General features: G+C 34.4%; 1 protein-coding gene across 4 annotated transcripts in view; it reads left to right on the top strand.

Annotated features, from left to right (window-relative positions):
* The window catches only part of LOC145730164 (protein kinase C-binding protein NELL1-like), a 34342-nt gene that overhangs the window by 4341 nt on the left and 3140 nt on the right, over window positions 1-26861 (top strand). Inside the window, exons 2-14 of one of the 4 annotated variants that reach the window (XM_081981219.1) lie at window positions 17237-17389; window positions 18692-18855; window positions 18908-19174; window positions 20001-20156; window positions 20360-20488; window positions 20598-20691; window positions 20747-20935; window positions 21266-21385; window positions 22255-22515; window positions 22576-22812; window positions 22868-23201; window positions 23970-24222; window positions 25378-25398. In XM_081981219.1, the coding sequence (XP_081837345.1) occupies window positions 17237-17389; window positions 18692-18855; window positions 18908-19174; window positions 20001-20156; window positions 20360-20488; window positions 20598-20691; window positions 20747-20935; window positions 21266-21385; window positions 22255-22515; window positions 22576-22812; window positions 22868-23201; window positions 23970-24222; window positions 25378-25398 (2378 nt within the window). Of the gene's footprint in view, window positions 1-17236; window positions 17390-18691; window positions 18856-18907; window positions 19175-20000; window positions 20157-20359; window positions 20489-20597; window positions 20692-20746; window positions 20936-21265; window positions 21386-22254; window positions 22516-22575; window positions 22813-22867; window positions 23202-23969; window positions 24223-25377; window positions 25428-26861 lie in introns of all 4 variants that reach the window. The other 3 variants (XM_081981218.1, XM_081981221.1, XM_081981220.1) reach the window with 3 other exon arrangements.

Genomic DNA, 26861 nt, shown 5'->3' with positions numbered 1-26861 from the left:
CTATCCAGTCCCAACCGCTTTTATCAATAATTGATTGTTCAGAATTGTTTTACTTTGATCGCGAAATTGGTTTAATGAAAACCATTAATCATTTTAGATGGTACGCTCTAGGTCAAGGAATGATCGGGTTTTTGTGACAAGTTTAATCTCCGGAACATTCTGGAATGCTTAGAAAATAGTTTGGAAAGCCAGAATTTTGGCAACGTGGCGTGGAGACACGCAGCGTGCGTTTTGGAAGTGGGCCGAACCGTCTGAAATAAGTCTGCAGGAATGATTAATTCGGAGTCAGGAAATTTCGTCAGCCGATCTGCTGAGGAATTCGGTTAATTTGCCGATCGATCATCATCAATGAGCTTGAATTGACCCGGGGCCATTGTTGTGCCGAAAAATTCCGATCGTTACATTCGATAACAATTTGCGGGAGTTTTTTGGACCCCGCTTTAGATGTCTAGATCTTTGGTACCGCGGTCAACGAATCGATCCGTGTTTTGTTGTTTGCTTTGGCGGATGCCATTCTCGATTAAATTTTTTCTTTATAGGTGTTGTAGCTGGACCAACTTCAAAAGAGTCGTCCGATGTTGGATAAACTAGGAGGCAATATTTTGATACAGAATGTTGCCAAAAATCAATTATCAGAAATGGTTGTTTTAATCACTTGATTTTCATTTTGTGGTCTTCTTCTAGATCACACAATCATCACTTAAATATTGGGTTGAAAACTTTTTACTTGTTACTTTAGCATAGTTTTAGCATAAAAGGTGGTCAGAGAAGCTTTCAGAAATTGACATGAACTAATCTAAACACACAGAGCCCAAAAACTATATTTTTAAATATAATATGAATGACGTCATATGGCGTCAAATTCCTGCTGATGATTGGCACAATTCGTAGACAAATTGTCGTTTGCAAAAAAAAGCCCAGTATCAAAAACATTCGACACACTTATGACGTTAATGAAAAAGTTATTTGTGCCGCTTTTGTTTAGGAAAAAAACTGAGTGTATCGACAATTTCGGTGTGAACGTCCATCGAAATTGTCCTGCTGATGCAGGAAAACCGCACACAATGTTTTCGAACGAATTATTAGGTAATGAAGTGGTGTGATCGCCTCAATTCGAATGTGCAGAAGTTACACCACTCAAACGAAATTCCTGGCGGCGATCGAAGAGAAATAATAAAATAATTCGAGACATGTTTGGCCGTCGGCCAATAGCAACAAATCATCATTTTATTAGATCAATTAAGACTTAAAAACCTATTATTGACTGTTAAGCAGTCAGTTTGAGATCAATTTAACTACCTAGAAATCATATCGACTAATAGATCACGGTTATTTTTACACATCCAGTGACGAAATCACTTTTAACTATTGTCTGATTGTTAAGTGTTGTTGGGGATTGCGTATATGCATTTTCAGTATGCAAGGAGCACATAAAGTGCTCGAAAATTGAATTGCAACCGCTGCCAGAGAGTTTATCTATACACATACACGCGTCCTGAGTTAAATCACATCCAAATTTCATCATCTTTGTATGATTTCCTTCCGATGCGGTTATCCACCTTATAATTTGATCTCTTTATAACAGCTGACCTGATAATATGTAGTGATTCTTATACACTATTTTATGTATTTCCAATACACGAGTTTTTTTATGGATTATTAGGTTTGTTTGTCAGAGCTCCAATTATTTGATATTAAAAAATTAAGAAACGTTGCATTAAAAACAAAAGGAAAAACCAATCATCTAGGACCTTTTCTTCATGTAGCTCAAAGCTGAAGAGAACTTCAGCAAATTGGTAAATAGTTTGAAAAAATCTTGGTTTTGTAAATAGTTATTTTCCTAACAATTGCGGAAAGAAATACTTTTCCGCCCGCTATTGCAGTTGACCAAGCAGTCGAGTGTGGAAAAGATGCTTTCCACAAGTGCTGGAAACAATTTTTTTTTCTTAGAGTGGTTGTAAATTATAGCTGTCTCAATAAAAATCAATAATTCTTTATTAAAAAAATAGTTAGCTTGTAATGGCTGGCTAAATCTAAATTTGTTTCTATTTCGAAGTACTCTTCAACACTATAGGAACCGTTCCTGCTTTAAACTCTTCACCATTGTTATTGTAATTTGAGGAAAATATTAATATTATAATAGAAGGGCCAACTCACCAACAGAACTGGATAACCTTTGTCAAATTCAAACAAATATCTTTAAAAACAAACTTTTTATGAAAGTACAAACAAACTTTATAATTTTGACCTCTCAAACACATTTACGGCCGCCATATGCAACAACTACTTTTGTCCCCTATTTTGGTTTTGTTTGCTCCTTCCTGCTATGTTTGCACTGTTTTTATTCACTGGATATTACTGTTATTAGTACTTGTACTATTATTTTTTGTCTTTCAAATATGGTAAGCAATATCATGTTTAATGGGAATAAAAGCAACTCTGGTCATATTATTTATTGGCGACATTTTGACTCATAACGCCGCAAACAAAATGGTGACAAATGATGAATAGAAATGATTTTGAAATTTTCTAGAAGCAAAATCCTGCTAGAAGGACGCCTACTGCTGATAGGACGTATAAGTTCCTTCATAAAGGTCGGCATATGAATAATTTGTGTAAAAAACACTTTCAGCAGGACAACTAACTATGCACTACATCAGAATTTGGGGAAAGGAAGAACTTAGAAACATTCTTAAAACCAAAGTTTATTGCCATAAAATCGTTGGGTTAATGCAGAAGTATGCTATGCCAATTTTTAGCGAAAATGAGGTTTTTACGTCAATGTCCAGTGCAAATGCTATGAAATCTACTGCAGAAATATCGTAACTCTATATTTAACTTTGAGTCTAAAAAGAACTGTGATGAAACTAGCTTATGTCCTACCAACTGAAATGTTTCAATGCATTAAACTTTTGCAAAGTATTCAGTTTTTTTCTTCTTCTGTAAAAGTGCCAAATGTTACATATCACACTTCTGCACTTCTTGCGAAATGGACGACAGAAAACGAAACTAATACAAAAAACATAAAAATATACTGAAACTTTTAGCAGAGCAAAACAGTTTTGTTTTAGACTACATTATGTGCATAACAAATAACATAAAATTTTCATGATAAAGTGGGTTGGGTTTTACATATTTGTAATATCATCATAAATTTTGACTATTTTTACAATCATTGAAACCTTTTCTGCTTAAAAAGACATTTTTTTACAATAATGATAAAAAAGTTTTGAAGAAAAGTAGCTGGTATTTTGTGTAATTTTTATTCTTTTTTCAAACCAGCTGACTTGTACCAGTTTTTTTTTATCCTTAAAACAAGAAATCTTACCACAACATTTTTATGTTTATTACGTTAACACTTCAAAATTAAAATTAAGTCAGACATTAAGATCATCTCATATAAGTTTTAAGGGATATTTGTATTATTCACATAAGACACTAGTCCTGTGTTGAAGAATATATTTGTTAAGCAAGCACAATGATAAAAAAGTCTAATTAAATTTGCCCTGAGGAAGCCTAAATAAAACTGACGAAACGTTGGTAAGTTCAGTACAGGTCTTCTACTAAACCTACATCTAACTCCCATTAAAAAAACAACACAATTTTTCAATTATAATTTCTTAAAAGTGAATAAATTCCAACCTAAAGTATTTTAATTATTATTAACTAATATAGGCTTGTAACAAAAATAACTAGCATTTATAACTATTAGAGTTTAATTTTAAAAAGTCCACTTAAAAGAAATGTTTTCCTACTTACTACTATAAAGTGTGACTAAACACTTAACTAAAACTTCAGTTAGTGACCATAAATTTAAAATATGATGACTTGATAGTGTGCCAGAAACCCCAAATTTTCCGTGACAATATGTTACAGAGTATTAAACACAGGGCTGAAATTTAAGGGCGGTGATTATAATAAGGGAGCAGTCACCCTTGACGGTTCAAACAACACAATGCGTATTGAGGCGTACTTTCAAGAAGCCCTTTTTCATCGACCCTTGTATGTGTGTATGTATTGATTATGGTCGTCAGTCTTGTCCCCCAATTCAGGTGGAATTGAAGCCCTTGAATACGTTAAATTTTCTGTTCAATTAATTGAACCAGATCCAATTCAACACTGACCTACGTTCGCAATTTTCTTCATTGTAATGATGTTGGAGTATAAATGTGTGGCAGCAGGAGCGAATAATTTCGCATAAAGACGACTTTCCGAAAAGTTTTCCTGGCGCTATGTTGATTTATAAAAATAGCTCACTCGCATTTCTAATTCCGCTCGGTCGCTCTTAATAGTTACATAAAAAATATCAAACAGCCGTCTAGACTTCGTCTCGATCTCGGGCGAGTACTATTTTCAGCCACTCGGGGGTCACCAAATCAAAATATCACTTTCAACGCTCTATTTTTTTCCTGGTAGTTCCATCAGTACTTAATTGAAAAACTTTGCCGGTACTTAAACAACTCTCCAAGCTAATTTTATGGCGTTTCTGATCAATCAAGCCTGATGGCTCTATTTTCAGCGCGGTGGCTGGAAAATTGTCTGAAATGCCAAAGAAACTGCTTTCAAGCTTGTGCTGAAATGTGCTGTAGGTGGTCTCAGGAAATTACTTTTGCACCCCTTTTAACCTTTAGAATTAACCCATAATTCATTTAAGCCGTTGTTCGTGTATTAAGGTGGAGTTTACGAGGTTGCAGTTTTAACGGAGGGGCAATTAATGTTATATCTATTTGATGGGACATTAAATCCCATTTTTAGTCAACAGTGTAAAGGTTATGGATCTTTATTTAGCTAATGAGCAAAAAACGAAACTGTTTATAAAGCAGTATCAAATGATTATAATTACAATAATTTCCTTGTATATTGGAAAGGGCTAATGTCTCAAACCCAACAAATTTTAGTAATTTAGTGTACAGAAACAAACTTTAGTAACTTTATACTCTTCGACATAATGAGAAGTAAACGACAGGCACCGCATGAAATAAATACTTCCTACAAAACCTCAATAGTCCTTTGGACTAACTTTTCTAGTAAAACAAAATGATTCTAAACTTAATAATCTAAAAACAGTATTGCCAATAGTATTTTAATTACTGGCAACTAATCGAATAAACGATAACTAAGTTATTAACCTAAGTGTTCAAATGGCCTGTAGACATTTCACTTTTGACTCTGCTGCCAAATCAGCTAGATTCATATAGAAGTTTAGACATGTAAAGTTTGGTCGAGATAACTTAAACGAACTAAATTTAGACGATTTAAGACTATTCAATCCATATTTAAGATTTCTAACTTACTAAAGCTTCTTACAAGTTAGCAAGACATAAATAATCTACTGGATATCAACAAATTGCACTTTGCATCAAAGTTTCTCGAATCAAACTTCTCCAAAGCTATTTGTGATTTGACAACTTTTACGCCATTACAAGTGCGGAGTCCCCCTTTTTTCAATCACGGTCGTTTTGTTATGCGAAAATATGATAAATGACACTGAGATGCCGCCGGTTAAACCTCAACCAATCCGGCGATTATTTTAAAGGAATTTTTAATAAGTCAAACGAGCAGACCTAATAAATCACTTGGCTCGAGGTCTCCGGCAAATTAATATTTGCTCCGGCTTTTGACACTCTTGTCTCTCGTCGATACGATTTTTTCCGTTCGATTTAACTTCATTGGCTGGGTGCGGGTAACCGAGGTGGGTAATCGATTAAACATCGGAAAACACCCGGTGGAATGTTCCAGAAAGGAGTTTTTAGCCTAATTAGCTTATTTGCAGACGTGTTTGCAAAATTGCATGCAAATTTAGCAGGCTACTTGAACTAGACCTCCCAGGGCCACGTCCAAGAACAGATTGAACTAATAAACACTTTTGACGGTGTTTGTTTTCGCGTCATGCCGGCGAAGCTTTATAACAGCTTTATTAAGTACTAATTACGTATCTATAAATCATTGCGTTACTGGGCGTTAGCGGCTTAGCTAAATATACTGATCATATTAGGTTTGTATAGAATTGGCCGTTTCATTACTTTGCCCCTATAAACAGATAAATAATTTGCTGCTAACAATACCTTTTCACTGAAATCGTTTAAGAGCGATTATCGTTTTACATGGAGGTGTAATAGTAAGTTTACTGTTTTCAAATTACTAATTGTTAGTAATATATTGATTATTGATTCGGTTTAATAAAAAATTCGTTCAATACACACTCACACGCAACTCATACACATTTAATCTGAACAATTCACTATATTCTTGTCACGAATCGTGAATAAATAAATTATTAATTTTCATTACGTTTACTATTATCTTGGTACGGTGGCGTTGCCAGATAGTTTCTAGTTTCTGGCAATTGTCAGATAGTTTGGGACTTCTGGCAATACCAAATAATATCAACAATGTTAGTTTTTGACTAGGTTTTTACGTTACATTATGTCTTACGTATACGTCATACGTCAACCAAATGGATTATCTGTCCTATAGCTTATAACATACTAATTTTGTCGCAAAATTGTTCAGTGTCCCAATCTCATATAAAAACTACACTTGATTCATCTACAAAAAGCCTAATTTATTTTTCACTATTTATTAAAAAAAAAGTAACATAGCGCTTATCACATACTTAAAATCAGACACTAAATGGCATTACCAGGAATTATCTGACAATAGTCAGCAACTAACTAACTCTCAGACACGATCTGTGATTGATATAAACTATCTGACATAGTTAAAAATTATCTTGTATTGCCAGAAACTAACTGGCATTGTCAGAAACTATTTGACAATTGCCAGAATCTATATGGCATTGTTAGAAACTATCTCGCAATGCTAGAAACTAACTTGCATTGCCAGGAACTATCTGACAATTGTCAGAAACTAACTGGCATTGCAAGAAACGATCTGACAATTGTCAGGAACTATCTGGCATCGTTAGAAACTATCTAGCATTGTCGAAAACTATCTGACTAGTGTCAGAAACTAACTGGCATTGCCAAAATCAATCTGGGATTGCTGAAACTATATAGCATTGTTAAAAACTATGACAATTACCAGAAACTAACTGACATTGTCAAGATCTATTTAGCATTTCCAATGTCTAGAATCTGATAATTGCCAGATTTAGATAATTTCTTAAGATGGAGTTGACGTTAAGATTTTGTTAGTTATTCAAAGACTAGAAATGACTTAATAAATAAATTATACTTACACCTACTGTTACATTCAAACTAACAGTAAAAAATTTCATTATAAATCAAAATACCTATTCAAGGGTTTTAATATTTTAAACCGAACATTTTGTGTAATTTGATTAAATTTTGATAATAATAGACTTCTAGTGTAAATTTCGCAGAATTAGAACAATATTAGTGAAACTCGTAAAATTGCCGATGTTTCGATTGTATTGCAACACTCTTCAGGACTACAATTTTACAACAGAGAGATGTCTGATTGGTATGAGCAAACGTGTTATTATTACACTACGTTTCTTTATAGAGGAAGGAACATAATAATGTCAATTTTAACTTTATAACATAATCTGTGAACTATAAAAGCTCTACACGTATTTGGTCAAACGTTAGAGCGATTGCATGTGAAATGATATTGTGTTTTAAGAAAATGTTTTAAACTGGACAACATAAGACTTTTAAGTGTCACCTTATGAACATTCAATTTATAATATATTGCATGAAATATAATCACTAACACAATGTAAATTATTTTAATTATCATTTAAAACTTCTCTGGGTTACAGTGTCAAAAAAGAAAGTAACTGAAGATACCTCAAGAAAGCTGAATCTTTTGAAGAGTACAGTTAATATTTGTATTAAACTAAAAATGTTTACAATATCCGTGGTCGTTGCTCTAGGCATTGAATTTTAAATCAATACTAGACGAAATGACAGCAAAAAGTGTTGTTTCCTTTACGCCACTTTAGTCTGCAGAATAACAATCAGATAGCACTTACTACTTGACTGTGGAAAACATCTCTAATTACCCAAGGAAAAGTTGTGTATTTCTCCTGGAGGCGACATTGAAGCGTGTCTGTGTAGTAATTGAATTGTGTTAAAGTACAGTAAATTCTTCGAAATTGGTGTATATCAGTAGTTCATCGCTACGAAACTCCAACGAATTCATTACCCACACGGATTTCCAAATTCTCGTGATCGGCTTCCATTAGGAAGCCACGAAACGTCAAGTTGAAGCCCAGGAGTAATGATCGACTAAAACTTTTTTAGAAACTATAATCCGTCTAGCTTCAAGTCCATAACAACCCTAAAATAATTGATTTTTCTGCAATGGTACCCTTACAAGGTACTGAACCGTCACCAACTAATCAGGAAGTGTGTGTTTAAGATAACTTATTCATAGCAGGGTATTAACAAATCGAAATTTCCCCTAAGAAATCCCTCGTGACCCTCAAATAATACCAGTCTTTATATCTTGCTAGTAATGGAAACTTTATTTACTCCTTGCCTTTCCGCTCCCCATAAAAATCAATTCATTAAAAGCCATCATCTAGATAAAGAGCACTGGGTGCAAGGGGCTGTTCTTTTCCGTCCTCCCCTTTTTGAACGAAAACGTGACTAAAGCTAATATCAGGAGGGAGTGGAAATTGCACCGTTTTCGTCCAAAGTGTTAAAATACTGTCCGGGTTTTGTTATCTCGAGTGGAACTCTTGTAAAGTGACAAAAACGGAGCATCAGCATTGAACTTAAAACTGTTTTCACGTTAGTATTACGAAGGTGAAAAGAAGTAATCGTATCGAATATAATAATAGTATCCTTGAGTGCTCAATCGTCGATATTTTGGCAAACGAAGTGTAAACTTACTGAAATCGTAAATCGTCTGGCACCGCAGCTGTCCCTCCTCCAAAATTAAGATGCAGGCTGGACCCCACACCTGGCTACACGGTACGCGATCCATTGCAAATTGACTGCCAGCTAAATGTAATACGATTTCGAACGATTTACTTTCAAGATGTTTGATTGTACTAGCAAAATTCTGATTTTTTTTAAACTGCACAGTCAGTTCGTGTAACAAATCCATCTTAAGTTGCAAGGAATTTCTATAATCATGTTTTATGTATGATCATTGAAATTCTAATGGAACGGAAGCAATTTGACTTTCATGCCTGCATTTTTCTGCTGGAATTTATTCCAAAATAGAGTTTACTTCCTGAGTGTGTTTGCTTTAATTTGAAAATTTGTCATCACTCTTCAGAGTATTGTTATGCAACATACTGATTTTCTTGTTGAAAGGTGTGAGTTTTTTTAGTATAAACAGAAACGTTTCCAGTAAATCTTAATAAAATTTAGATGTTTTGGTCAAAAGATCAAAAACAATGTTTAAAAAGGAAGGAAAATTGAAACCTACAACAAACAAACAATTTATATTTTTGAGTTGAACATTTTATAACTAATAAACGTTCAATTAGTAGAGATTGAGCCTAAAAATGCAGAATTCTCATAGTGTCGACATCTCGGTACAGCTGCAGTGCAAATGGCCCGTGTCCAAGCCATTTCGCGGACGGTTGCACCCAATAGCCAGCCAGGCTAATTGGATTTCGGCTTTTCTGCTTCATTATTCAGTCGGCACGCTTCTCATTACGTTTCTGGAATGTTTCTCCATCCGACGACCAGCATCGTGATATTCTATCCGACCATTATCACCCCGAAACGGTCCTTATGACCCTCAAACAACCTTAAAATTGCTTGTCTAGATTTATTAAGTGCTATTATGCTTCAGAGAGCAAATAGCATTGCTTGCATAACTAATAACTTTATGAAACATTTTAAGTAAAGAGTGTAATTTACGTCAACACTTACAAATAAATATGTGTGCTATGTCATATTTGCTGGGAACTAAAGGTTAACCATCAAGCACAATTAACAGGATTATATGATAGCACATACGTGATAGTAATATACGTCTGTATGTAAAACAAGAAAAAAATTCAGGAACAATAGTGAAAACTGTGGTCAATCTCCATTTTTCCTCTTGATTGATGGGAGGAGATCGGGAGGAAAAGAAAACCGGTAAACGGTAAAACTGTAGTAAAAATACAAATAGATTGCAACTTTTTGTAGTGTTGATAAAGATGACTGTGACTTGTCACGATTTACTAGTTAAAACAACTTGAATAATAAAAATAGTAACAACAAAATGTTTACAGAATTTCAATCATGTTCTAATAAAACTGCAAAATCACATGACTTTATATTAAAATCTGGAATATCATACAATTTAATTAAAAACACTTGACATACTATTATGTTGTCAGTTTTCGATTTTTCTAATTCTTAATAGACAAAAATGCTATTTCTATTTTCATGTTTATGGTAATTTTTAAGTTGATAACAATGTTGTCCGAATTTCAAGATTTTACTTCAGAAGATAATAACTTGGTTATTTTTGGTTATTTATTCGTGAAGATGAAAATTCTAAGATGAGTAGTTTTGGAATAATCTGAGAGAACTGACGAGAAGAAGACTATACTTCCTCTACAGCAGACTAAAATAACTTATTTTATGAAGAAATCTGGCTGAAAACTACATTAAATCTTACATGACACTTGTCAAGTAAAATCTACCTTATCAGACCGTCTCATCTGATTGCTGGTAGTATACTAGTAAATAATAAAATAAGAACGATTTGAACAGCAGTAATTTCCAATTTGGAGTTCACTGAGGTGCAGAATAAAAACCATCTGGAATGCATATATTATTTGATAGTCGTAGAGAAAGATACATCGTGTGCATCAAATTGGGGCCAAGCTCTTTTCCTTAAACCCTCTGAATGCTACTTGATTAATCACCAATTTTCTGCGTTTGCACGTAGTTTGAAAGACAAATATGAAAACATCATTTACGATCTGATAACTGTACTAGAACTATTCGGGATAAGCACGAATAAAAAGCAAAAAATTGGAAACATGGAAAAAGGGGCGGTGGGTGGAAAAGACGCCGTCCTGGCTGGCATTCGGGCTGCCGACGCTCGTAATTTCGGAGACGCCGACGACGCCGATCGGACATTGTCACAGTTACGCGTTGCGTCATCGATTGCTCCAGATCAGCTGATCTGGATTCTTGATTGAGTTTTCTTCAATCGTTAATAATTACTTTTTTTACGGTGTTAGTTTTTGAATGACGTTATGGTTTGCGTGCACGTTTTTCCAGGCTAAATTAGTGTTTTTAGATCTAGACGGCAGACTTGCCCTACCGCGAAAATAGCCATTTTGCATATACATCCATTAATATGGTAAAAGGGCTTTTTGTCGGAACTGTCCGTGTCGTGACTTTGGTGAAACTTGAATCACTATTTTCTTGCATGGGGTCGGCTAATCAATGTAGAGGGAAATAGAACCAAAATATCCTTGGAATTTCAAGTGGTGGATTACGTAATGCTGAATTAATCAATGATTTTATCACTTGAATTTCATTCCCAAGGTGCTAAAATTACGTAAAACTGTGTTGTAGGTCAAGATTGAATAAAATCAATATTCATGTAACTTTAAATAATCCAAAGCTGGAGTAGAACTGGAAACCATACTAATGTTTGCAGTTCTATTTGCGCTTATTGTCACAGACTGAAAGTTTAACTTCCAATATACGAAAGGGTCGTAAAAAAGCACGCCACTGAAACCGAGCCTGGAAATTAAGTCATGAAAATTAATAAAGCTTTCCGTTGCAGTGCTGAAACTGAGCGAGGACCATTTTAATTAAATTATTCCAGTCCAGATAAACTTTTGCGGAATTTCACGGCGTGATTTGAATTAATTCAAGAATGGCAATTTTCATAATATGCCCATTTTTGTGCTGGCATTTCAACTTTTCAATAAGACCTCTAATTTGCTACTTCAACAGTATAATTGGGAAAGGAATAATGGCATCACGGTTTGATCGAACTAAAGGGGGGCGGAGGCCTAAAATAACTTTATTATACCTAGGAACTTTCTCACATACTTAACCTAGTTTTTTTCAAGTGAAACTTTACTTATTTAAGGCATTTACCCGAAATGAATAACCAGACACGCAAAGCGCCTATTTGTAGAGTATGCTAACTTTAGGTGTATTTATGGTTTTGCTACACATTATTCAATTAGAATAGAAGAATGTTTTTTTAAACGGTTTTAATACATCAGTAACAGAATGGTTTTGTTATGGAACAAGGAATGTTTGAATAGCAGAAAAGTACTTTGATAGGTAACAATTCTAGTCAGTCAGTGAGTTTCAATATAAAATTTATACTGTCCTGAGAGTATATTACTATTGATGATATAAGTTATCCAGGTGTGGAAAACAGGTCCTAACCTAACCCAACTTTCTTAATTTTTCTCCAAAAAATGCGTTCACGGAATTTGAGACTAGCGTTGAACTGATTTAAATCTTGATTTTATCATGTTTTAAATCAAAAATTCTAATTTTTTAATTAGATTCACAAAATAAACTATAACAAATATTCTTTAAAAACAAAACCGGAATAAAATGCATTAGGTACTTTAGGTATTTTAGTCCAATATTGAAATGATTGTACATTTCTTAAAATAATTGAGGGTTTTAATTAAAATCAAAAAAGTTATTTAAAAAAGTCAGTGATTTTTGATTTATTTAATTAAAATTACATTTTCCCCAACCCTGTTTGAGACTATTCTGCAACTACCAAGAGACCTAACTGAGTTAAATTTTCTAAACTGAGAAAAACTAGAATTCTAGTTTCTGAAAAGAATTTTCTTGACGTTTCCTTTTAAGTTCTTTTAAGACCTTCTGACATTGCCAGAAAGTTTCTGACAATTGTCAGATAGTTTTTGGCAACGCTGACAATTCCTAGGAACGATCTGACATTGTCAGAAAATATCAGAATTGTCTGAATCCATTTCAAAAGTAATCCTAAGCATGACTTTAACAATGTTTTTACAATTATTATTTTATAAAGTTTAGAACATTTTCAGATTGTCGCTAAATGAACTTGTATGGGTTCTATTCTGGCAAATTCAAAAGCATCTTCAGCGTATAATAACATTTACGTCGTTGCCATACTAATAAACAAAAAAATCCTACCTACAACGCCATTGGCAAATTGTAAAAAAAGACAGAAACGCAGAGTAGAGATAAACAAAACCAGCATCAAAATCATCCCCACGGGAGCTCATTAAGAAACCCTTGTGGAAAGGTTAATAATGTTTACCTAGAGAAACGATGATATGCTCAAGGCTACGCAAATTTCTTGACCAATCCAATCTTGACGTTATTGTGCACCCCTTCAATTTTCTCCAATTTTCCTCGGCGGGAAAATATTTCACATAAAAGGGAAAATTACTGGCAACCTTGAGTGTGTTCCCTTGTAATTGCGCATCCCTCTGGCAACGCTGCAAAGGGGAGCTCGGTCAATTATTTAGTAAAAAAAATTGATTAGGAGTCTTATCTGAAAGGGTCCCTTCGGTGGTATTATGCTGATGATGATTTAATGGCGGCAAATTGGAAAATGTACATGAAAAGGTCAATCTGTGCGGTAATAACTGGATTAAGTAAACAATTTCCAAGGTGTTGAAGCGCAGCAGTGTAGTAACTACTGTTTAATAAATGGGTAATAATTTTTAAGTTGAAAAAATATGGTTCCGTTTAGCACGTTTTAAGAAAATAAACTTTTCATCGATTGACGTTATAAATAGCCTTCGGAAAGTTTAGACAGCTTGGCGGCCGAAATTCGGCATAGCAGCAAAGTCGTTCATCACATAATATACTCTTGTCCAGACAGTATGGGGTCACTCATTCCCTCTATTGATTTATACACTTGTGTGTACTTATCAGGTATCCAATCAAATTGAATGTTGTACTATCAGATATCCAGCTTTAAGTAAGTCAACTGTTATTTTTAAAGTAGGTAACTGTGTAAGATCCACTAAGTAACCTGTTATATTTTAGGCCAATATCCGTGTAAACAATTAATCAAATAAACCATTAAAAATATGTTTTTTAGTGTTATTCCACAGATTACAGATTTATACTTGTATAAACATACAGGGGAAATAAATCAGTTATATTGTAAACACTGAAATAAAATGTTGCCAAAACTCTAATTAATCATGACTCAATTGGCTCTCCCTTGTTGCCACGTGGATCTCAATCAATACTTTCTTGATCACCCTATAAAACAAAAAAAAAATTCAACTTCAATTTTTAGTAACTTTCTGGCCACATTCCATTTAAAGACACCTAAATCAATTTCAATAACTGCAATACAGGAAACGTCCAGTGCATAAATTCAATTGGCAACGATGCATTTTTCGAAAGTTCGATCAGACCATGTGGAGTCGGTCCCGTAATAATCACGACTTTATTTTGATAACTCTATTTTTAAATCAGATCTAAATTCGCCAGCTTTTAATATTATTATAAACGACACTCACGATGAAGTGGTTTTCGTCGCTTTTTCGCTTAATCCTGAGGGAGATTTATGCGATTCATCGCTTTGATCTGTCGCTTAATTCGCCGCGAAACCGTCTCAAAACTGATTAAATTTAGACTGGCGTGTCGGAATAAATGTTTTGCATGCTGAAGCATTGTGGAGCTTTTACGATTTTCAGGATGATTAAGAATATGATCAGTGGGGCAAAATAAGCTTTTAATAAAAGCCTTTACAACTTATTTGGCTTCTGTTTCGTTTAATTTAGAGCGGAAATTTTAATTAGAGTTACATTTATAGAAGCGATAACAAAAACAAGCAATTTTGTTAATACGAAGTATACATTGTGTCCCAAAATTGATTAATTATCTGCTAATTCTACAAAAGTGTTTTCAAATTCAATATTCTTGTACTTAATTGATAACTTGTCGTGTACGTAATTAATATTAACTTCTATGAGTATCGACCATCATCTACAAAATCAGTTAACATGTTGTGTATGCACTACTAGTAACTAAGTAGTACTAGAACAGTTTAATCGAGTTAGCTATGTTGGAAACTGTCAAATTCAGTGAAGTCATTCTTTAACATTAAGTAATTTGATAGCATCACCATAGACACTAAAGGTGGACAAAAGAGAACTGCAAGGGTTACAGGTTTGTCAAATTGTCAAAAAACCGAGTTACAGACTGTAAAAATGGAAACTGTCAAATTCACACTGTGATATGATGGCTAAAGTTAAGTAAACCTTTTTGACCTAACAAGATTTACCAGCAAACTTTTAAAAACAAAAACAATCTCTAGGATCTAAATTGAATTTAAGCCATTACAGGGAAATAACAGAAGCAATTTGCAGCTTGCGGGCTTTAGACACTTTCCGGATACATTAAACGAGAAATTACCTAATTAATCTTCCTATACTTTAAACACAATTAAAGCAAATCCATTCAGAATTTATCCCCTTATTAAATTTTCGTAGTTTAAACGTCTCGTCTTAAAAGCGGATCTCCCTCCAGAGTTTCCACCCCAGTAACGCCTAAACAATTTAAAGGGCCCACAGAGGCGGAACCGGTTATTTTGTTGCGAAATACTCTTTCAGTGAAATGTAGCCATGTTTTGAGACTGAAAATTCAGTGAGTTTTGCTCTTTCTTAAAGGAATTTCGAAAATATAGTATTAGAGGCGTTACTGGGAAACAAGTAGGCCATCGAACATACAGATGTAAAGCCGGGGCTTTAGAGCTTTGAGTCGATATTGATTTCCCCAATCTTAAAGGCGGTCGGGTAGCAAGTCATTTAATGCACCCTTTTGTGTCGAAAACTTCCGGGAAACTATTTTGATGGGAACCAACCAAACTGCATACTGTGATATAAAATTGATATACCATCATGTGGTCCAGATAACCAAACTGGAGTAGTTTCCATTTTCTAGTTTCGGTTGGGATAACGATTTTTCCATTTCACCTGAGAGCCGGTCTGGTCTCGACATCGATTTGGCACTGGGCCAATTCAAAACATAAACATATCAGATTGGTTGTTAATAAACCAGTTTGCATCAAGTGCTGTCTCAATTTTATTACACTAACGTTGCGACAAGTACCACTGCTTTAATAAAATGAATTTTTATGTATGCGATTACCGAGATTATCTTTTGAGATTGCCAGAACATGTCGGATTATCTAAATCGAAATCAGTTTCCAGGAATTATTCTTTAAAAAAAGATTCAAATACGATAATTTTAAGTCTTGTACGACAAATAAGTTGAATTTGTTTTTGGAAACTCTCTCTACTGTTACTATCTAGAAGAGAGTTTCTTCTATGTTCTAACAATTGGGCTAAGTTGAGGTTTGAATATGACTGTGCATTTTATAATTGCATGTAACCAAACTTACCACAAATTCTATAAAATATCAAATTCCCGTTAATGCCCGATTTAATAGATTGTAAGGTACAAATTTTCAATCTCACTCAAGTCAATTTAGCGTTATTTGGAAAGTATTTTTTGCAGTATCTTTATTGTTATTTAATACCAATCATCATTTTTGTGTCCATTAAAATTTTCATCTTTGTCTTCCTTTTTAGAATCTTCATCAAAACCAAAAAAAAAATGAGTGTAGATTTGCTTCCTGCATTTTTGTAGCTTGTATTGTATCGTTTTACATATGGAGATCCTTTTTGAAGTATTCTGTTATTAGATCAGTTATCGAAGATTTTCTTACCACTTCACTAATATGGGCTAGTAGCTTAGATTATCAGTGATATGTCGATGTTTTTTCATGAAATCCTTAACACCTTAACTTTTCAATAGCTTGGTAAATTTTCTATATGATTACTAGAATCTATGGTTTCCAAATGCAATTTGGTTCAGCTTAAACTTTCACAATTATTGTTTGGTAAAATAAAAATGTACTGATTGTAGTTCTTCTAGTAGTCGTCTCTACTTCAGAAACGTGATTTTTGTTTCAAAAACTATCTGAAACTCAATAAAACATTTTTTAAATGGACTGCTTTGGGAGCTTTTTTGTAACTTAAACTTCACAGTAAATTTAGGGGATATCTATAGTTGTCATTACCCAAAAAATTCGTTTTAATAAAACAGGGCGTTTTCTTTTCACCACTAAAAATAAAAGCTATTTTGATCCTATTCATAGACCATAATGAATCTATCACTAATGGGAAATTTACACTTCAACGCCTTTACTCATACGATAATAAGTGGTTTAAAAATGTTATTTTAAATATGTGGAGGAAGAAACAGGAGCACTGAATGTTACATTATGTTTGTCTATTTGCTTATACATTTAAGAGAACTTTTTGTACTAAAATTATATTTATTTGCAGTTAACGGCCTGGGATCTATTCCGGGATCACCAGGACCGCCAAATCAATCAATGGATCTGTTGGCTGCAATGGGACTGTCGTCGAACGAATCATGGCCGGGAATCTCCCTGGTTCCTGGCTACCTCAAAGGAAAACCGGCCTATTTGTTACAAGGTAGAGTGCAAAAACCCTATTAAATACCGGTCATAAACCTTATCAAATGTTCGTTTAAATAACGCGAGACACAGACGCCTCAATTAGAATCGTGCTAACCGATACCCTGTCTAGTTTCCATTAAAATGGAAAAAGTCATGGACATCGAACCGTAAAACGTGGGGTTATAATGCGTTTTTTACGTTAAAGGAGTGGGCTTAATGCGGATTGCATCCCAGCCTTGGAAATACTGTTTAGAGAGTAAAGTTTCTCTGAGGGGGTTGGGAGATGCAAAATTAATTTCAAAGCAAATAGTTTAACACAATTTCAACGGTGACAATTGAAACTCATTTATCACCAAAGCAATTTTGCGGCACTCTGCTGCTGCATTTCTTATCGTCATGAATAATGTATGTACAAATCTCCCTTCGAAATTTATGTGAGAGTCCCCTTTCTACGACACTGAAGGGAAGCCAAACCAATACATTTTGAAAAGAGTAGAGTAGGTCCGGAACAGAAGTTTTGCCTAAAAGTATAATCCAAAACTTCCACAAGTATGTAAAGAGCAAGAAACTTTAACCATTAATTTTTAGTAGAAAATGCTTTTAGTCGGTTCAAAGTAAAACATGAATTGTGTTTACCTATAGAGTTTTATACATAAAAATTTATTTATGCTTCAAATTTACGTTGTAATATTATTTACTAAATCTAATACGAAGCTGGAGATTCACGACCCCATTAATTCAAGGTTTTCAGATATTTGAACTCATAAATTTTCTAATTACGCATAAATCTTCAAGTTTATTTTATTTGCGTTTCGGGGTAATTTTGCAATTTACCGCATTTCTTATCGCTTATTAATTTGAACATTTTACGGCGAAATTACGCATAATCCGTTTTTTAAGCTTTATGCCAGTTTGTACAGTGGCATAACATAATTTCATGAATTAAAAGAATTAAGCAATGACTGAAGTTAAATTTACCTGATTAGTTGAGCTTCATTTTTGTCTATAAGTATTGCAAATTTAACATGTTATTAAATTTTTTTGCGACTGAACAGAGAAGAGTGATATAGATCTAATAAATGTAATGGATAAAATGTTGTTTTGATCGTTAAAGTGAAAATGGATCGTAAAACTGGTCGTAACTGAAAAGATATATTACGTCTTTCAATTTGCGATTATTTGGATTCCGATAATATCTTTAGGATTACAGTAATGTTAATATAATTCTTCTTAATGTTCGGTACTTTGGTTCACTCAATAGAATAGAATCAAAAACAAAACTTTGTATTTTTTAGTATTCAAATATTTTGAATTTTAGGCAATGTAAGACACGATCTTCTTCTACCCCCACATGCATCTCGGCAAGCAGCCGCATTATTGAGAAGCGGTTCCGAATTCACAATAGGAGCCTGGTTGAGACAGGAAACGGAAAATGCGGGTTCCATCTTCAGCGTATCAGATGGACCTTCCAGATTTTTAGAGGTAACGTACCTTCTTAAAACCTTTAACCCAAATTATTCAATGTTTGTTTCAGGTGCAATCAAGCGGTCGTAAAAACGAAATCCGACTACATTACAAGTCGTTACAAGACAAAAGGGTATACACGGAGACCTTCCATTATCGGTTAGCGGACAACACGTGGCACCACCTGGCAGTCACGGTCAGCGGTTCGCAGGTGGAGGTCTTGGTAGACTGCCATCCCCTTTACAAAACCGTGCTTAGGCCCGGTCAACCTGATAGAAACCTCACTGACCATCACCAGATTTGGGTTGGTCAGAGGTATAAGAATTATTTCTTTAAGGTAATTAACATATTTTTGTTTTGTATGTCCTTGGTATATGATGACCATCTTTTTCACTTATACTTAACTAGTGTTAAGTTACTATTTTTAGACTTTCGCCCTATAAACATAAATTAAACCCTACCAGTTTAATCCCAGTATTCAAAACACGATACCTAGTTTTTTCCAATAAAATAGCAACATTTTATAGCAGACAGCGTTTAGAATCTTTTATCTACGAAATACCATGCATACTTTAACGTAAAAACTCGTCTGGATCGGAAACGATCACATGCCGGCCCAAACCAAAAATTGTACAGGTGCATGTAGTCACGAAACCAAATCTGTCACGAACTTTCCCTGTTTATTCACCTAAACGGTTATTTTAGAACTATTATAACAGAATATTTTAATCACCTGTTTTTAACTCAGGTTTAAATTTGGAAATTTAGAATTTCACAATTTAGACAAGTATGACACCCACTTTGTTTTTATTGTCATTCTAATAGTTAAACAAACAAGAACATTACTTGACTCTCCGATTGCACTTAACAGTTATTATACAGAAATTGTTTCTTAATGACTTATTGAAGGTTGCAACAGTAATGAGGGTGTGTAAAAGTCATATCCATAACAACGTTGATATTCGTAGGAAAAATGGATATTATGTAAGCACAGCGATTAATATTTTATGCTGTTTTTACTGCCCTATTGTGTTTTCCAGACAATTTCTCCAATTATTTCCACAAAATTGTGGTGTATACGTATCATTAACTGTCTCGTTGGCGTGTCATAAACCAGGAAATGGTGTATATTATTATTTAGATACATTTTAATGTGTTTGCAGGGTTTTTTACAAGACGTGAGATTAATAGAAGGCTCCCATGGAGTCTTGGCTGTGTGTCCACAACTGGACGTGACTTGTCCGACCTGCGGACAATTCCTCATTTTTCAGAGTACTGTACAGGATTTGGAGCGCAAACTGTCGGAGCTTTCGCTAAGGGTAGGTAGGTTTCTTTTTTCTTTTTTATCAGATACAACAGAAAGTTTCATATTTTTTGTTTTATTAAATTTAAAAATGCTGATTTTTTCATATCATTTCCTGTTAGTTTCGGTTAACTTTTTAAATATGTCCTAGAATATTCCCTGTAATTTTCGTGAGAGTGACAACTGTTGAATGGTAATTTTTACAATTGTATTTTCTAGCTAGCACACGCCGAATTGAGATTAAACAGGGTCGAAGATTGTGATTGCCAAAAATCTTGTAAGTCAAACGACACAATCCATGCAGACGGTTCAACGTGGCAGACTGGTTGCGACGTATGCTCTTGCAAGGTAAATATTGTTTAATTACAAAACTTCAGTCTCCATTAACATTGAAAGGGCAAAAGTTCAAAGCACTGTGTTTTAATTTGAAACTACTAACTTTGTTTGTACATTGCAGAGTGGCAATATTTCCTGTAAACCGATCGAATGCGCCCCGATAGACTGCAAACATCCGGTCCTGTTGGAAGGACAGTGCTGTATGACCTGTTTAAGTAAGTGTCAATTTTGTAATTTAAACTCGAAAAGTACATGGTAGCATTTCTGCAGAACAATGCTATTTTAACGGGGTAATGTACGACCATGACGAAGTGGTCACTGTCGAAAAGTGTAAAGACTGCACCTGCTTGGACGGATCCATGGATTGCAAAGTCTATGACCCCAAAGACTGTCCAGTGCTCAACTGTCCTATCGACCAGCAAATCTTGGTTTCTGGGGACTGCTGTCCCATTTGTAAAGGTTAGATAATACCTATAATAAACTGCTAATGGAAATCTCGCTTACCAGAATTTCTGTTAAACTGTAACGACGTTACATAATGCTTACCTCCTACACTCCATTAATCTTCATTCTCAGTTTACCTCGCTCTAAATCACACGGTCAAGCTTTGTGTTCTAATTTTCTTTCAGCTGCCATCAATCATTGTTTCAATTCCGTTTGAGTTCGTTTACTTTTTCAGGAAGTTTTCGTAACAAACAAGTAAACGAACTTAAACCAAATTGTCAGTTAACCAATCGTAATATGCTTTACTAACATTATTCTGTCTCTTTTCACTAACCCAATTAACAGGTGTCGACCATTGTGCCAATGGCCATAGTTGCCACGCTAACGCCACCTGCCGCAACTTACAAACTAGGTATATCTGTCAATGTGATCAGGGCTTTAGAGGCGATGGACGTGTTTGTACTGGTAATAATATTCATCTGTGTGTTTTGTTTGCTTTTAATGTCTCTTGTACTATTACTAATTAGAATTAAGGTGGTATAGCATGTCCCAGATTAACAAAAATTTGTTTTGTATCATCACTAAATTGTTGTTACACTATTATTCTTTAAATATCCCAACTATAGAACGATTTATCAAAGTTTTTAAAAACGTCACAGAAGACTAGCACTTACCACATTCTTTGGTTCCATGATCTATTTAGCTTTAAATTCTAGTTTGATGCAACTATTGGAAGCCATTAAATTAAACAACAATTGATGATACTGGAGAAGTAATATTAAAATTTAGTGTAATTCCAACAAAATTTAGCAGCAATGTGTTACATGTAAATAAGCAAAAGGACATCACACATCAACATCACATTTCATTCATCACAAACAAATAATCTCAAAAGGCTCTTAAATTTGTTTAGGTTATTACAATTCTTCTTTCTTGTATCGGGGTAGTTTATTCAACTCCCCTTTTCGCAATTTTTAGTATTAAAAACCTTCAATCTGTCACAGATATACTCAGCCAACAAGTTGGGTTTCAGCATAAATACAAACGAATTCTTTTTAGAATTATTCTCACTGCTCTATTCTGGGTTTTTTCTAATTGATCTAGTTTGTACTGTAGCAAGTTAACTGATCAAAGGAGCAAATTAAATACAAATGTTTATAAAAGTCCTCTATAATCTATAGGTAAGATGTAACGGAGACAAGTATAAATTTTAAAGTAACAGACATTTTATGGTATTTTAGGTCTAGATTAGTTTTTCTTCCACTTAATCATCTTGATGAAAAGTAGGATTATTTATATGGACCAAGTTTTGTAACATTCAAACATTTAATTAGATATTGACGAGTGTCTTCAAGAAGGAGGGCGCGAAGGTCATCACTGTCACTCGAATACTCGTTGCGTAAACACCCCCGGATCGTACGAGTGCCATTGTCTGGACGGTTATGTCCGAGTGGACAGATTCAACTGCGCCGAACTGGATGAGTGCTCAACTGGTACGCATGATTGTGATGTGAACGCTGAATGCGTCAACACTGAAGGCAGTTACAAGTGCCAGTGCAGAGAAGGTTATAAAGGAAATGGTTACCAGTGCAGTCGTATGTCCTTTCTTTTCTTGAAAAAAAGAGAGTTATTTATTAATAAATGCTGGTTTTTAGCAATCTGCGATCCTGATTGTCTAAACGGAGGAATCTGCACTAAGCCTGGACAGTGTTCATGTCCAGGTGGATACACTGGAGTATCCTGTGAAAAAGATCTGGACGAATGTGCCACCAACGCTCATCGTTGCACCAATTCATCAATATGCGTCAATGAAGTGGGTTGGTACTACTGTCAGTGTAAGCCTGGATATCATGGCCCAATATTCGATACCAATCTTGGTACATCTTGTGTTGGTACGTATGATTAACCTCCTCCTATAACAACACTAAACCAAAGAAAATTTCACAGATATAGACGAGTGTAGGGACAAAACCCACACCTGTCATCCAACTGCCGAATGTGTCAACGTTGATGGTGGCTTCCAATGCGAATGCTCCAGAGAGTCTGTGGACTGTCAGTATGGATGTATATTCGAAGGAAAAGACCTAGCCCATGGTAATTCAGTACGTTCCAAGAAGAATCACTGCGAAAGCTGCACCTGCCATAAAGGCGTGGTGAGCTGTGAGGAACCCAAGTGTGATTGTTCCAAAACGGTGAACGATCCTTGCTGCCCTCAATGTGATCCGAACAAATCTTGTACCCACCAGGAGTTGAGTACCGTGAAGTTTATGCATGGCGAACGGTTAGTAACCACTAAAATTGAATCAGTGGGTGGAAAATTGCATAACTTTAAAATAATGTTTATCCGATTTTGCTACAGTTGTATGATTTTGGAGTTATGCTGTTTTTCCACTCACTGATTTAATTTATTATGTACTGTAAGATTGATGCAATAGAATAAGACAATTACTGTACAGGATGACTTGTATATAGTCAAAAGTTTAGCTCCTTAAAGACGGTTTTTGATGACACGATGGTGCATGCATTGGATTTTATTGTGTGCTTATACTCATTTGTTATGTTTTTTGACAACGTTAGAATTAGCTCTAATTGACTAGAATATTAGAGATACATAGTTTCAAGAAAACGCAAAAATGTCTAAAAATAAGGTTCCTAACTATCTAAAAGTTCTGCTAATACTGAAAGGCACTTAATGATAAGAAATCGTAAAGTTGTTGGGAACTGCACTACCTAAGTTTGGATAAACTCAAAATGCTTTAACTTTTAAAAACCTTTCTTAGTCTGGAGAATCTACACTTTTTGCTAAAGATGTTTATGTTATGTTGATGATACAATTTTCTGAAAATAACGTCTTCAATAACCTGAAGATAGCTATCCAAGTGACTAAAATGCGAAATACGAGTTTGGAAATGGCAGAATAACCTCTAGGAACTAAATTTAAATTTAAAACTATTTTTGTAGTAGATACTCATAAGTTTCTAGAACCACAAGTTTTAACTGAAAGAGCAAGTTACTTAAATTAGATTGGCTGAAATTTACCTTATTTTAGATGGTCTTACCAATGCCAAACTTGCGAATGTCTTCACGGTGAAGTGGACTGTTGGGAACTGAAATGTCCCCCCTTGGTCTGTCACAACCCCATTCATTCCCCCGGAGACTGTTGCCCCCATTGCAGAGACTTTTGCTCTTTTGGTGGCAGTCCCACCACTTTAGGAAACAACTGTACCCTACACAATCGATTGTACGCGTCTGGCATGGAATTTGTCGATCCCCAAGATCCATGCGTGACCTGTAAATGCCAGGTAAGTGCTCGTTTTGGTTTATTACCCGGATTATATCCAGGACTGCTTATCGGTGTGTATTTCTTTTAAGAGAAACCGCCGCGGTTAGTTTTAGGATGTATAAGCTATACAAATATCCTTTGAAACAACGCTTAAAGGATATGTAAATAGTTTTGTTAAAGTCTTGCAGCTTATCCACTTAAATTATTATGATTTAAAGGAGACTTTAATAAAATTAAGAAATTTTTGCTTGGTTGCATAATAACATACTTTTATAGGCGAGATTTATAGAATGCCTTGATGTTGCTCATTGACTATGTTTAATTTCATTTCCATTCTCATATAATAACATCAATTTATGTCATTAACATAATCGCGTTTGGTACTTTTCAAGGTATACATTTGGTACTTTTAAACTGTTCCTACAACACTTTTGATAAATTAACGTAGGCACATTTTCTCGACCACTTGAATGGTTTTGTTAAGTTAAATTCGTGTCAACAGATGATTGTTGAGTTGTTTGTTTTGATTCTAACTCGCATAATTCGAAAAATGACTGCAGAAGTCTGTTTCTAAATATGTGTCTTCATGGAACCCTGTCATCTTCAAAGAGGTGGCCAGAACAAAATTAATACTACTACTAGAACAGGAATAATTCTGAGTATTGAATTTTGAATCCGTCAGACTACTTCTTGGGGTTACTTCAGTTAAATCTCCAAGAAGTACCCCAGACTAGAGTTTTTTTTATTATTTTGGGACATGCTACAAAATACAAGATTCCTTCTGTTAGCAGCTGTTGGTAAACAGTAAAGAAAATAAATTTCAAACAATTTTCCATTGACGTTAACAGATGACAAGGTAATTTACGACGTCATAAAAGCTAACTACTATGAATGTGCATCATCACTACTTAAACTTAACCACTCCAAAAAGTTTGTTCAAGGAAATTCGCCTGAATAGACCAGAACACACAAATTTGGAAACAATTTGTAAAAGACATTAAGTAATAGGTTGATGAAGGATGTGAAATTTTCAATTCTTCAGTTGACTTAAAAAAAATTATTCAGCCTCATATCTTGAAAAGTACCATCATAAGCTAGCGGCGATAAATTCCCATGGGCCTGCTACTAATCGCTAGGCTAGCAAACTAACAATTAACACTCAGTTCCCTTGCAGGTGCCGTTCTGCGCAGAACTGGTGAGCAATTCCGCGTGTTGTGTGCATCGGTAATCACATCACTCTCTAATACACACTAAGACATTACACACCTCTAGTAGTGCCTGATCTAATTCTGAAATTTTGTTCTTTGACGACGTCGACCGCCAACGATGATGACTACCGTCGAAATATCACTTAATCAAATTCACACAAAATTGGTGACCGTTTTCTTGATTACTGCCTGGTTTAGTCGTATTTTGTTTATGTTGAGGATCAAAAACAGTATCGGTTTAATACTTGGACCGAATACTGTTTATTTGCTACTAAATTCCACACGCAACACTAACTGTATACTTATGCTAAATCTAAACGGGCTTTAATTGCAATAAACTAAGACCGTTTAGGTTTACAATGGTCCTTTGACTAAGGACTACCTTTAAACACCAAACCTATTTACACGTTGAATGAATTGACAGCACTCCTATAGATGTGTACTGCTACTCTTAATAATTAGCATGCTTTCTAGACCCTCCCTAGCTTGCAGTAAATCGTAGTTTAGGTGCCTTTTTGCTGGTATTTTCTTTATTTTTTTTAGTAGCAGTTGGAAGTGGGAAGTTACATATTGTATGTGTGACTGTTGTTGTTGTTGTACATAATCATCATCTTGATAATAACGTACAATTTTAAAACAAAACAGAAATTTAAAAATCTTTTAAGAAAGAAAGAAAAAGTGTTTTAAGAAAGTGGTACCTAACTGTTTGAACTGCATTGCTTATTGCACACAAAAGTACTAACATTTCAGGCCATTATGGGTTTTTTCATTTTTCCTATTCGTTTACACGTAATAAGCGCATTATTTAACATAAAAACGAACTATTTTTCAGTATTCAAACAAAAATCACTCAAAAAAATCAAATGCAACCCATAGTACCGATTAATCTCAAAATTAAGATAAATGCTAGAACAGACAGCGAAAACCGCAAACCACTCTTATTTGGTCATCCTGTACAACGTTTGAAAATCCTAGTGATGGCCGTAAATTTACGTGTAAAGTAAAGTAAAAATATAAAAGTAAAATTTAGCGTGACAGAAAAATGTAACAATAAATGTAGCAGTAAATTCTAATTTGACTAGTAAATTTACGGGTTTACTTATCGAAATTTGCTTAAAAGTTCAATATTGTGAAAATAAAATCCTGAAAAATAAAGGCTGTTTTGATTTGTTATTTATTGTTTTAGAGATTTTGGTTTATCAATAATAAAATAAATGAAGTGAAACTTTTTTGACAAAGGAATTTTTGTACCAAATGAGTGACAATCTTAACTTACATTTTTAAAATAAATTTTTGAATTTCAAATTTTTTAAATTTCATTGCATTTTCACTTTTTTGTCAATTTTCTTTATTATCTCACGTTTAAATTATAAGAAAGATGACGCAAATCTGAAGATGATATTAATAATTTGTAATTGACAATTATTGTCAAAATAACTGTCACAAATCT

This window comes from Ips typographus, linkage group LG6, assembly GCF_016097725.1.
Source record: "Ips typographus isolate SLU linkage group LG6, UJ_Ityp_2.0, whole genome shotgun sequence".
Taxonomy (NCBI): domain Eukaryota; kingdom Metazoa; phylum Arthropoda; class Insecta; order Coleoptera; family Curculionidae; genus Ips; species Ips typographus.
The sequence above is the reverse complement of the archived record's forward strand: the minus strand, read 5'-3'. Positions and strand labels throughout refer to the sequence as shown.